A 12,808-nucleotide genomic window follows, 5' to 3' on the forward strand; every position below is an offset into this window, starting at 1 on the left:
GGGGATCTTTGAGAACAGACTTATCATGTAATTCACATCTAAAGTGTCAATAAGTTTCCCAAATGACTGGGAAATAGAATTGTCACTGTGAATCCAGTATTTCCTCAATGGGCTGTCTCAGCCTAGGCTTGTCATGTCATACATTTATGACCTGGAATCCCCTTACTGTGCTGGAGTCATCCTCTAACTCCACATCTTCAGTGTTTACAGTTAGGCCTCTTGGTGAACTCTTAAGTTATGCTGAATGACAGGTCACGGCACACAGAGCATACTGCTGATACGAGGTTACTCCACCTTCTCCCATGAACCCAAACTTTACATTGAGTAGTTATGTAAGTGCAACTACTGAACTGCGTCCTTCCTCAATCTAGTTTTCCCACCAACTCTCTGCTTCTGATCATTTTGCACCACTCAAACTGTCAATTGAGTACAGAGTTCCATACTCTACATTTTCATTCCTTTTATTTAAACATACTTTTTTTAAATATACAGTAATACATCAACTACATGTTAGACAAATCACTGCTAGAACGGTTATCTTTATAGCACTGGGATTAGTGCTCTCAGAGGTTTCTCTGAAGTGTTTCTGAATAAAATGAACACCCATGAAACCTCAACTGTGTGATATTAATTCCTCTTAGAGAAGCTGATGCTGACAAGAGGAATGTGCTGCAGTAAATGTAGCTGATCTTGTATTTTGTCAAGGTCATCAATAAGTCATATTGATGTAAGTTACAATTTTACATTTGTCATTTAGCAGACACACTTATCCAGAGTGACTTAGTCGTGAGTGCATTCATTGCAAGCGCCATGCTCTACCAACTAAGCCACACGGGGCACATTTCCTGCCAAGATCTTTATGGTAAGATGGATACAATAAGACAATCCAGTGGTATTTGCTAGTTCTTTATTTAAAAAAATATCAAAATATGAAACAATATTGCTTATTTAATCAACAAAATCTCTGCGCCGAAGTGAAAAGACATACAATACATAATAAAATCCCAGGAGCCGGCCAGTCCAAGTACTTAAGGATATTCACATGGACGGCACTCCTAAAAATCCATCAATGTGACTATCATCTTTAGTGTAACTGGCTTTCTGAAGGTCCTGTCCTCGGATTACTGTGAAAGTCATTTGTGGTGGTGATGACTAATTTACACTGCTACTACTGTAGGCCCATTCCATGAGTGTGGGTTCACGTTTTCCACCATGTAGGCCCTAATTGTGAAATGTGAGATGTTCCATCTCAGTGGGCTACGCCTGTCCAAACTACAAAAATACAGTAACTAAACGTGGGTGTGAACTGTGATGCACTACTCTGCTTCTTTGTAGACTCATGAAAAGTAAAGGTTACATTAGTACAGATCTGAATGGGAAGTTTCTATAGGATCATTTGCCTGAGATGCTCTTCCAGCGTGTTTGACACGGTTTCCCCTCTTCCCTGTGTGACTCATACAGCGTTCATGATTCTGTTAGCTTTATTTACACATGACCTATGCTCCTTCTTGTGTAATTTCCCAGCAGTGATGGTACAATGTGATTAATATGACACATTTAATCATAATCCTCTCGGCTTTCCCAGCTCTGCCTAACAGAAAGCCCAGAGGGAGTATTCATTTCTTTTTTACAACCAGGGCTAAGTGGGCTTGAGTTAACAAGCATTTCCAGCAAGCCGAAGGAACACCGATTTAGATCATGCTTATGATCGCAAACCTACAGTGGTGAAAGAGTTCACTCTGGTCTTGATCTTATCAGACTAGGTTAAAGGAAGCCCTTTGATCACATTCAATGCCGACATTGTAAATTGTGCGTCAAGTGCAATTAACATTTGTATTAGTTAACAGACTTTTCCAGTTCCTTTAGATGTACGTCTGTGTAAAGGGGAAACCCCCACCTGAGAGGATTCTCTGACCGTAGCATTTCCTCCTACATTATTTGGAATGTCCAGACCCTTTTTGAAATCTCTTCCTGGAAAAGTTGGGTAGATTAAGCTGCCTTTTTATTATAACGTCATACTGTATCCTGCACACATTTCAATGTCCTTGTGAATGTTTATTTTACCAGGTAGGTTGCCAAAACACATTCTCTCATTTACAGCAATCTCTTGGGGAATGGTTACAGGGGAGGGTGGGATGAATGATCCAATTGGAATGTCCTTAACTCTATACCAGTCAACAAAAGCAGTACATTCACACAGGAAAGTGGCTCCAAGTCACATACTGTACCAGTGGTACATTGTTATCATAAATTAAATTCTTAAAGTGCTGAGGCATTACCCTGTATTTGCTCTTCGTCATACCTTGCGCAATGAAACGTTCGTCACACCTCGGGTTGTACAGTATATTAAGTAGGGATATTCCCTTCAGCTTAGAAACTGTGGGCAGCTAGGTTTAGCCATTCAGGGAACTGAGAAAACGTGACTATGATACTGTATAAGCCAGTGGGAGGCATGGAGGCTGCCAGTCACAACTATACAGAGCTTCCTGTGTTGTACTGCTGTACCCCCTCATTCACTGTTACATTATGGTCATGGCTCTGATACTACCTTCATACACATTTCAAGAGTAGTATTACATATTCAGGCCATAAAGGACACTTGCCTTCAGTATATGAAACCAGGAAATGTAAATAGTTGAACTAGTCCAGCTGCAGCCAATTGCTAATGCATATGTCATAGTGACATCAGTGTTTTTCCCCCTAAATTTCCCCATCACTACTGACATTTGAATATCAGTTTACTAGCTAGCTGACATGTACATGATCTTAACATAGTGACCTAGTTTACCTTTGAATGTGCCTGTGAGATAAGAAACATTACTGAGGTATTAGAAATATCACAGAATAAAAAGATATCACAAATTCAAAAAATGATCTAAGCCTCAATGTCTTATTCCCAGCGACTCAGTAGCATGGTCCAGCAGAGCTAGAGTCCAACTGTATCAGCAGTAGCGTCAGCCCGGGCTTGAGGCTAGCAATGTGTAGGCATCGGAGTGCCCGTGTGAAGTAGTGATCATTAGGTCAGACCCAGTATGACCCTGTTCCAAGTTAATTGTCACGTCCACAAGTACAGTGAAATGCCTTTCCCAACCATGCAACAATAAATATCAGTAATACTCTTTAAAAAAATTAAAGTAAAGTGGAACAAAAACACATGAGAAAGTAAGTCCACTGCCACTCACACAGGCAGGAGCTTCGTCTCAAAGTCTTGGGAGCACAGGATTTCAGAGCTGCTGCCCTGCTCCTGCTGAGGGTGGTGGAAACTGGTCACCACCAGGCTCCTGGGTTCATCTGAGACAGAGGGAGAGCGGAGGTGAAGATTGAGCCCTCTCAGATTAAATGATGTTGACGCTTTGTTCAGGATTACAGTTTGAAAGCTGACAAAGAACAATGTTGCACTGCTGTATGATGAGTAGGAATGAATAACATTGTATAAGCATCTAATTACCTGTAGGGGGAGTTTGCTCATTAAGGGTTGGCTCCTTGGGGGCTGTCTTCTCTGGCTTCTTTTTGGTGATGATGATGACCAGAAACAAGACGATAAGGAGGATAAAGACCCCAAATGAGGCACTTATAGCCCAAAAAAGCCCTGTGCCATCAAAGAAAGAGGCTTTGTCATTTAAAAAAAAAACAAGGTGATATAACATACATTTTGCCATGGGTTAGGTTCACTGGTCTTACCCTCAGGGTCCGCCTGTGTTGAAGGTAAGGTGTTGACTTCTGGCGTTACAATGTTGGCAATGCCGCACTTGCTGTCACTGACTGCATCTCCCACTGCAACAATGTGTTCATTGGGATGCAGACAGCTGGGACAGAGATGGAGAAATAAAGATTAAGGATTGGCTCTCCAATATCAGATTACATTGAGTAGCCATTGCGGAGGATTTTAGTTCTGAGTTGCTGAGATTAAGTAAAGTGTTTTGCTGCATATGCTAATTTATGCAATGGCATTAGTACTATCGGTAATTCCAATATTGACGCAAACTCAAGAGTTTACGGGGGGGGGGTTAAATCTAACCTTGTTCTCCAAGACTTGCACTTCTCATGGATTCTGTCATTGAAGGTCCCTTCTGGACAATTCCGGCAGGACCCTATGGAGACAGACATGCAGAGGGTCGGACTTGGTGAAAATGTTCCATGTGTCCTGATCTTGTGTCTTACTAGGCATGCCAGATAACTTGTTTGACTTTAAGGTCTGCAGGTACAGATGTGTGTCTTACTTGCAGCGGGAAGAGGTTCCTGGCCCGTCCCACACTCCTCAACACAGAAGGAGCAGTGGTCATCACCACATCGGAATCCTGCCCTACAGTCACATTCTGTGTCCTTGCTTTTTGTACAGGCCGCCTTAAGGAATTGGGCGCCACCTACACACACGCAAGCAAGCAAAAGAGGAGTAAAATGAATGTTAAAACGTCTCGCTCATCAACAATAGATATTTAAGTGTAGAGAAGAATAGATTCTATCAAATGGGTAAATCTCTGGTGACATACCTACACACTGAGTACACCTGAGACAGGAGTGTGATGTACCATCAGTTGTATAGGTCTCATTCCGACATGGAACACAGAGCTTTTCTGGGTCTGGTCCACAGTGTGTCACCAGACGGTTCCCTACACAAAATACACCGGCAACAATTGAAAACACATCTACATCCATAATAACATCACAATCGCTCCATCAGTAGAAATTGCAGTGGACGGTAAATGTATTTGATAGGAAACTATTTCCAGCCCTCTTCCACATGCCAGATACAGTTGTTTGATCATTATCCATACACCCCCCCTCTGGTGGTACTAATAGAAGCCACTGAAACTCAACTGGGTCACTGTGGTATACCCACTAAAGGATACATATGATTTAATTAACCTGGGATACAGTAGATTGTTCATCCCCATGAAAGAGAGAATTTAACCAGATAAAGCCTTTAGAATTTACTTCTCAAAATCCAAGCCCCATTACATTAATTCTTGATTATTTCTAGGTTACATTTAAAGTGAAACCATTTACAGTAGCCTAGTTTAGACATTTACCTGGATTGCACCTTTCACAGCAGACATCAGGAGAACCAGCAGAGGTTGTCCATTGTTTACACCCTATCTCACCAGTGCTACTCAGGCAACACAGTGTGAGCATAGAGATACACAGTACTCTGAGGACCAGATGCATCTTCTCTCACTGCCCTCCAATTCACACAGAAAATTAGGAACACAGAAGGGCTATGGATTCCAGGTGCAGTTGCTTGACAGTAATAATAATCCAAATGTTATAGCAACAGCAGTACCCTACTTGAAAGCACCCTTTCATATGATGAGACTTCAAACTCTCCTGGCTTTATGTGATTTTTTTTGGGGGGGAAGGGGGCGTGGACAATTTTTTTATTTTTTTACTAGGCAAATCGGTTAAGAACACATTCTTATTTACAATGACGGGCAGATTTTTACCTTGTCAACTCGGGGATTTAATTCAGAAACCTTTCGGGTACTGGTCCAACCACTAGGCTACCTGCCGCCGACAAAATCCTAACGTTTATCTATTTGTCACCTGTTGCAGGCGTAAAATAAACTATTTCAGACGCAGATTAAGTGCTTGAAAGGGATATGTCAACAGAACTAATTACAAGCAGAGAGATGTTCAATAAAAAGTTGAAATGACAAATACAAGTAACGAAACTAAATTGGAGAATGAAAAGATTATCAACAGTTTTTCTTCCGTTTCCTATGATAACACGTTATCTTCTGTCCTGTAGCCTACTCATTGAAGTTGCGGTCCACGAGTGGAGACGTGATTTGCAGTTGAACGATTCGTTCTCTTTGAACGACGTTTATTTTAGCCGTTCGCTCCTCCAGCTCAGCGGTTCCAGAGACGTAAACCGACCTCCAATGCGCGAAGGAAAATAGATCATGAGCATAGAAATACATGTTTAGAACGGATAATTGATCGCATGGTGCCAGAATGAGAAACTAAAACCTACAGCATGTGCTCAGCGAACTCGAGAACAAGTCGCATTGCGTATCATCTTGCCCGGCTACCCAGACTCCATGCTCCCGCCAAATGCTACGCCCGTTAGTTGCTTCTTTAGTTTCCGGGTCTGGGACGTCTGTTTTGTGTTTGATATTGGTGAATTATATATCCGATCTAAGGCTTATGGTATTTTCTCAATACAAATGGCGAAAACCAAGTCCTGTTGTAGCGTACCTCTTTGTTCAAATTCAAGAAAAAAAGCTGTATCTAATGTCTTGTACTTTGAAGTCAAACAGGGTTGGTCTGGTCTTGGTGGGCTAGCTCGAATTGCGTTAACACTACCTCAAGAATATGAATGATGTCATATTGACTTTTCATAGCCGATCATTCAGAGTTAGACAAAACAGCAGGTCTGGGACAGGTAAACAGGGTTCCATAGCTGCAGGCAGAACAGTTGAAACTGGAGCAGCAGCATGACCAGGTGGACTGGGGACAGCAATGACTGATCAGGCCAGGTAGTCCTGAGGCATGGTCCTCCGAGAGGAGAGAGAAAGAAAGAGTGAATTAGAGGGAGCATCCTTAAATTCACACAGGACACCGGATGAGCCAGACTAATGTTGCTAGCTAGAAATTGTAGAAAGTCCTTTGGCTACAACTAGTATCTAGCTAGCCAGATGTTGAAAAAATTGTTTAATTCACCCTCACTACTGTAACTAACGTTACCCCATACTCCCGATGCCAGCTAGCCAAATGTTTAGTTTTCTCGCTAGCGAGCGTCATTGCTAGGATAAGTTAGCTAGCTTGATGCCTAACCTTGCTTGCCCTGGCATTGGCTACTCGCTAGGAGGCTAACCAAACACACAAGATGACAGGTTTGATAGGATGTAAATAGCTAGCTACACTATATATACAAATGTATGTGAACCCCCCTTCAAATTAGTGGATTTGGCTATGTGTCTCTCCCGTTGCTGACAGGTGTATAAAATCGAGCACACAGCCATGCAATCGCCATAGACAAACATTGGCAGTAAAATGACCTTATGACTAGCTTGGAAGGACGGTACCGTGCAGTACCGAAGAGCCCTTACTGCTGCTCGATCATCCTATTTTTCTAACTTAATTGAGGAAAATAAGAACAATCCGAAATTCCTTTTTGATACTGTCGCAAAGCTAACTAAAAAGCAGCATTCCCCAAGAGAGGATGACTTTCACTTTAGCAGTGATAAATTCATGAACTTCTTTGAGGAAAAGATTATGATTATTAGAAAGCAAATTACGGACTCCTCTTTAAACCTGCGTATTCCTCCAAACCTCAGTTGTCCTGAGTCTGCACAACTCTGCCAGGACCTAGGATCAAGAGAGACGCTCAAGTCTTTTAGTACTATATCTCTTGACACAATGATGAAAATAATCATGGCCTCTAAACCTTCAAGCTGCATACTGGACCCTATTCCAACTAAACTACTGAAAGAGCTGCTTCCTGTGCTTGGCCCTCCTATGATGAACATAATAAACGGCTCTCTATCCACTGGATGTGTACCAAACTCACTAAAAGTGGCAGTAATAAAGCCTCTCTTGAAAAAGCCAAACCTTGACCCAGAAAATATAAAAACTATCGGCCTATATCGAATCTTCCATTCCTCTCAAAAATTTTAGAGAAGGCTGTTGCGCAGCAACTCACTGCCTTCCTGAAGACAAACAATGTATACGAAATGCTTCAGTCTGGTTTTAGACCCCATCATAGCACTGAGACGGCACTTGTGAAGGTGGTAAATGACATTTTAATGGCAACGGACCGAGGCTCTGCATCTGTCCTCGTGCTCCTAGACCTTAGTGCTGCTTTTGATACCATCGATCACCACATTCTTTTGAGAGAGATTGAAACCCAAATTGGTCTACACGGACATGTTCTGGCCTGGTTTAGATCTTATCTGTCGGAAAGATATCAGTTTGTCTCTGTGAATGGTTTGTCCTCTGACAAATCAACTGTAAATTCGGTGTTCTCAGGTTCTGTTTTAGGACCACTATTGTTTTCACTATATATTTTACCTCTTGGGGATGTTATTCGAAAACATAATGTAAACTTTCACTGCTATGCGGATGACACACAGCTGTACATTTCAATGAAACATGGTGAAGCCCCAAAATTGCCCTCGCTAGAAGCATGTGTTTCAGACATAAGGAAGTGGATGGCTGCAAACTTTCTACTATTAAACTCGGACAAAACAGAGATGCTTGTTCTAGGTCCCAAGAAACAAAGAGATCTTCTGTTGAATCTGACAATTAATCTTAATGGTTGTACAGTCGTCTCAAATAAAACTGTGAAGGACCTCGGCGTTACTCTGACCCTGATCTCTCTTTTGAAGAACATATCAAGACCATTTCGAGGACAGCTTTTTTCCATCTACGTAACATTGCAAAAATCAGAAACTTTCTGTCCAAAAATGATGCAGAAAAATTAATCCATGCTTTTGTCACTTCTAGGTTAGACTACTGCAATGCTCTATTTTCCGGCTACCCGGATAAAGCACTAAATAAACTTCAGTTAGTGCTGAATACGGCTGCTAGAATCCTGACTAGAACCAAAAATTTGATCATATTACTCCAGTGCTAGCCTCTCTACACTGGCTTCCTGTCAAAGCAAGGGCTGATTTCAAGGTTTTACTGCTAACCTACAAAGCATTACATGGGCTTGCTCCTACCTATCTCTCTGATTTGGTCCTGCCGTACATACCTACACGTACGCTACGGTCACAGACGCAGGCCTCCTAATTGTCCCTAGAATTTCTAAGCAAACAGCTGGAGGCAGGGCTTTCTCCTATAGAGCTCCATTTTTATGGAACGGTCTGCCTACCCATGTCAGAGACGCAAACTCGGTCTCAAAGACTCATCTCTTCAGTGGGTCATATGATTGAGTGTAGTCTGGCCCAGGAGTGGGAAGGTGAACGGAAAGGCTCTGGAGCAACGAACCGCCCTTGCTGTCTCTGCCTGGCCGATTCCCCTCTTTCCACTGGGATTCTCTGCCTCTACCCTGTTACGGGGCTGAGTCACTGGCTTACTGGGGCTCTCTCATGCCGTCCCTGGGGGTGTCGTCACCTGGGTGGGTTGATTCACTGTTGTGGTCGGCCTGTCTGGGTTGGCGCCCCCCTTGGGTTGAGCTGTGGCGGAGATCTTTGTGGGCTATACTCGGCCTTGTCTCAGGATGGTAAGTTGGTGGTTGAAGATATCCCTCTAGTGGTGTGGGGGCTGTGCTTTGGCAAAGTGGGTGGGGTTATATCCTTCCTGTTTGGCCCTGTCCGGGGTGTCCTCGGATGGGGCCACAGTGTCTCCTGACCCCTCCTGTCTCAGCCTCCAGTATTTATGCTGCATTAGTTTATGTGTCGGGGCTAGGGTCAGTTTGTTATATCTGGAGTACTTCTCCTGTCCTATTCGGTGTCCTGTGTGAATCTAAGTGTGCGTTCTCTAATTCTCTCCTTCTCTCTTTCTTTCTCTCTCTCGGAGGACTTGAGCCCTAGGACCATGCCCCAGGACTACCTGACATGATGACTCCTTGCTGTCCCCAGTCCACCTGGCCATGCTGCTGCTCCAGTTTCAACTGGCCTGGGCCCTAGGACCATGTCCCAGGACTACCTGACATGATGACTCCTTGCTGTCCCCAGTCCACCTGGCCATGCTGCTGCTCCAGTTTCAACTGTTCTGCCTTACTATTATTCAACCATGCTGGTCATTTATGAACATTTGAACATCTTGGCCACGTTCTGTTATAATCTCCACCCGGCACAGCCAGAAGAGGACTGGCCACCCCACATATGCTCTCTCTAATTCTCTCTTTCTTTCTCTCTCTCGGAGGACCTGAGCCCTAGGACCGTGCCCCAGGACTACCTGACATGATGACTCCTTGCTGTCCCCAGTCCACCTGACTGTGCTGCTGCTCCAGTTTCAACTGTTCTGCCTTATTATTATTCGACCATGCTGGTCATTTATGAACATTTGAACATCTTGGTCATGTTCTGTTATAATCTCTACCCGGCACAGCCAGAAGAGGACTGGCCACCCCACATAGCCTGGTTCCTCTCTAGGTTTCTTCCTAGGTTTTGGCCTTTCTAGGGAGTTTTTCCTAGCCACCGTGCTTTTACACCTGCATTGTTTGCTGTTTGGGGTTTTAGGCTGGGTTTCTGTACAGCACTTTGAGATATCAGCTGATGTACGAAGGGCTATATAAATAAATTTGATTTGATTTGATTTGATTTGAAGAGCTCAGTGACTGTCAACGTGGCACCGTCATGGGACGTCACCTTTCCAACAAGTCAGTTTGTAAAATGTTTGCCCTGCTAGAGCCGCCCGGTCAACTGTAAGTGCTGTTATTGTGAAGTGGAAACATCTAGGAGCAACAACGGCTCAGCCGCAAATTGATAGGCCACACAAGCTCACAGAACGGGACCGCCGAGTGCTGAAGTATGTAAAAATCGTCCTCGGGTGCAACACTCACTACCGAGTTCCAAACTACCTCTGGAAGCAACTTCTGCTCAATAACTGTTCAACGGAAGCTTCATGAAATGGGTTTCCATGGCCGAGCAGCCGCACACAAGCCTAAGATCACCATGCTCAATGCCAAACGTCAGCTGGAGTTGTGTAAAGCTCGCCGCCATTGGACTCTGGAGCTGTGGAAATGCATTCTCTGGAGTGATGAATCACACTTCACCATCTGGCAGTCCGATGGACGAATCTGGAGAAGGAGAATGCTACCTGCCCCAATGCATAGTGCCAACTGTAAAGTTTGGTGGAGGAGGAATAATGGTCTGGAGCTGTTTTTCATGTTTCAGGCCCCTTAGTTCTAGTAATGGGAAATACTAACGTTGTAACATACATACACTGACATTCTAGATGATTCTGTGCTTCCAACCGTTGTGGCAACAGTTTGGGTAAGGCCCTTTCCTGTTTTAGTGTGAAAATGTCCCTGTGCACAAAGCGAGGTCCATACAGAAATAGTTTGTCGAGATCGGTGTGGAAGAACTTGACTGGCGTGCACAGAGCCCTGAACTCAACTCCATTGAACACCTTCGGGATGAATTGGAAAGCCGACTGCGAGCCAAGCCTAATCGCCCAACATCAGTCCCCGACCTCACTAATGCTCTTGTGGCTGAATGGAATGCCTTTCCGGAAGAGTGGAGGCTGAGAGTGTAGCACCAAAGGGGGACCGACTCCATATTAATGCCCATGATTTTGGAATGAGATGTTCGACCAGCAGTTGTCCACATACTTTTGGTCATGTAATGTATTTATCTAGCTGGTTTTGCAAACGTTAGCCTAGCTAGCATCAAGTAGAGCCGATATAAAATTGCTGTAAAAACCACTCTAGCTTAGTTTAGAAGAAAGACAGAAGTTTATTTTTTACAGGAGAGTTACTTTTGATCCACCATAGAACAAGGAGTTAGCAAAGATTTGTATAACTATCTGTGTCTGTAGCAAATCTTTTCATAACTAACCCAAGATTGACCAGAGCCTGTCGTTTCCAATGTGAGCAAATTAATCATAGTGGGCAGAACAAGCAAGGAGGTGGGCAGAGCCAAGCACGAGCTAGTGAGATCCTATTGGCATGTTCTAAACATTTTATTAGCATATTTCTGTTAGGGAACGCCTACTCTGTGAGTTGCGCGTCTGCAATAACTCAATTCATCCTTGCACTCCTCCTAAACAAGGAAATATTTTGAAACGTTGGCAAAGGGTAAAGTCTACAAAACACAGTCCACTCTGTTTGTTACATATTCTAGTTTTGGAAACAGAAAACTGTATGGAGATAAAAATGTTTTATCCAAGAGAAAATTAGCAGAACCTCAACTCCCACTGCCGGCCGTTGGGTGACCTCTCGTCAACATTTTCGGTAGTGAATGGAATGCCAACCACATGCCCCACCCCCGTGAGAGATAGGCCTTGTGGCTAACGACAATGCAGCTGAAGAATTTAGTGTAAGTCTTCAGGCTACTTATCACTCTCATGGCAGTCAAGCAATGCATTCCCCCAAGAGTCGTTCACAATCTAGTCCGGTTGCAGCCACAACTGGACCTCGTTTCAAATGTATCAATATGCCTAGCGATCAACAAATGTACATTGTTAAAAGCACATGTTTACAAGTTTCAGTCACAAATGACAGCTTTTCAGTTCATAGTTCGCCGGTACATCTTTTGTACCATCGGCTGCCATTTAAAAAAAAATGTCTGCCAGGACCCCATGGGGCCAAATGGTGGCTGTACTACATACATCTACCAATGTGCCAAATGTTGTGCTCTTATCACATAGTGCACGATCGAGTCATTATTTTGCTTAAGCGCCCCACTAGTATACAAAATATAATTTTACATTTTCATTCCTCCCTATTAACAAAAAAATCATAGCATTCTTTATTCTTTTTTGGTGACTAGTTGCTTGACAAAGTTCGAAAATGGATCAAAGAAAGGGTTTCAAAATGATGCAATTTTTGACACACTGGGGTCAGAATTGAGCCCAGTTTATGCTTTTAAGCTTGGTGAATGTCTCAAGGGAATGTGATGACATTGTACTGACAGAAGAACAAAGATAAAATATGTTATAATTATTCACCCACTCACACAATGGGAAAATGGGAATGTCCTCTTAGGACAGAGAGGAAGACATTGCCAAATGTATTTCTCAGGAGAGAAAAAGGCCAGACTGAGAGACAGAGAAGGAAGCGTCAGGGCATTACATAGTATATTGTGCAGTGCAACACATGGTTTGGGAGAAGGCATTACACAACTTTTAAACTTTCCTTGTCATGCCCTTGTGCATATCAGCTGTTGTTTTGGCTGACTCACCCATGTGGCTGACTCGG

At 43.4% G+C, this 12,808-nt stretch overlaps 1 protein-coding gene across 1 annotated transcript; it reads right to left on the reverse strand.

Moving 5' to 3' along the window:
- Positions 1–890: 890 nt before the first annotated feature.
- Positions 891–6,068, reverse strand: tnfrsf9a (tumor necrosis factor receptor superfamily, member 9a). The gene is made up of 8 exons (XM_029622217.2): positions 5,442–6,068; positions 5,031–5,175; positions 4,491–4,610; positions 4,221–4,364; positions 4,019–4,091; positions 3,682–3,806; positions 3,449–3,589; positions 891–3,291 (listed from the first exon to the last, which is right to left on the reverse strand). Exons 2-8 carry the CDS (start codon positions 5,164–5,166, stop codon positions 3,179–3,181), a joined length of 852 nt encoding a protein of 283 aa, XP_029478077.1. The 5' UTR covers positions 5,167–5,175; positions 5,442–6,068; the 3' UTR covers positions 891–3,178.
- Positions 6,069–12,808: the final 6,740 nt, after the last annotated feature.

Source organism: Oncorhynchus nerka, linkage group LG20, assembly GCF_034236695.1.
Source record: "Oncorhynchus nerka isolate Pitt River linkage group LG20, Oner_Uvic_2.0, whole genome shotgun sequence".
NCBI lineage: Eukaryota > Metazoa > Chordata > Actinopteri > Salmoniformes > Salmonidae > Oncorhynchus > Oncorhynchus nerka.

Excerpts from the sequence above, each read along its gene's own strand:
- tnfrsf9a (XM_029622217.2), bottom strand. The coding sequence starts at position 5,166 with ATGCATCTGGTCCTCAGAGTACTGTGTATCTCTATGCTCACACTGTGT. Across the intron at positions 4,611-5,030 it reads CTGTGAAAGGTGCAATCCAG|GGAACCGTCTGGTGACACAC; the intron begins GTAAATGTCTAA and ends TATTTTGTGTAG. Across the intron at positions 4,092-4,220 it reads GGAACCTCTTCCCGCTGCAA|GGTCCTGCCGGAATTGTCCA; the intron begins GTAAGACACACA and ends CTGTCTCCATAG.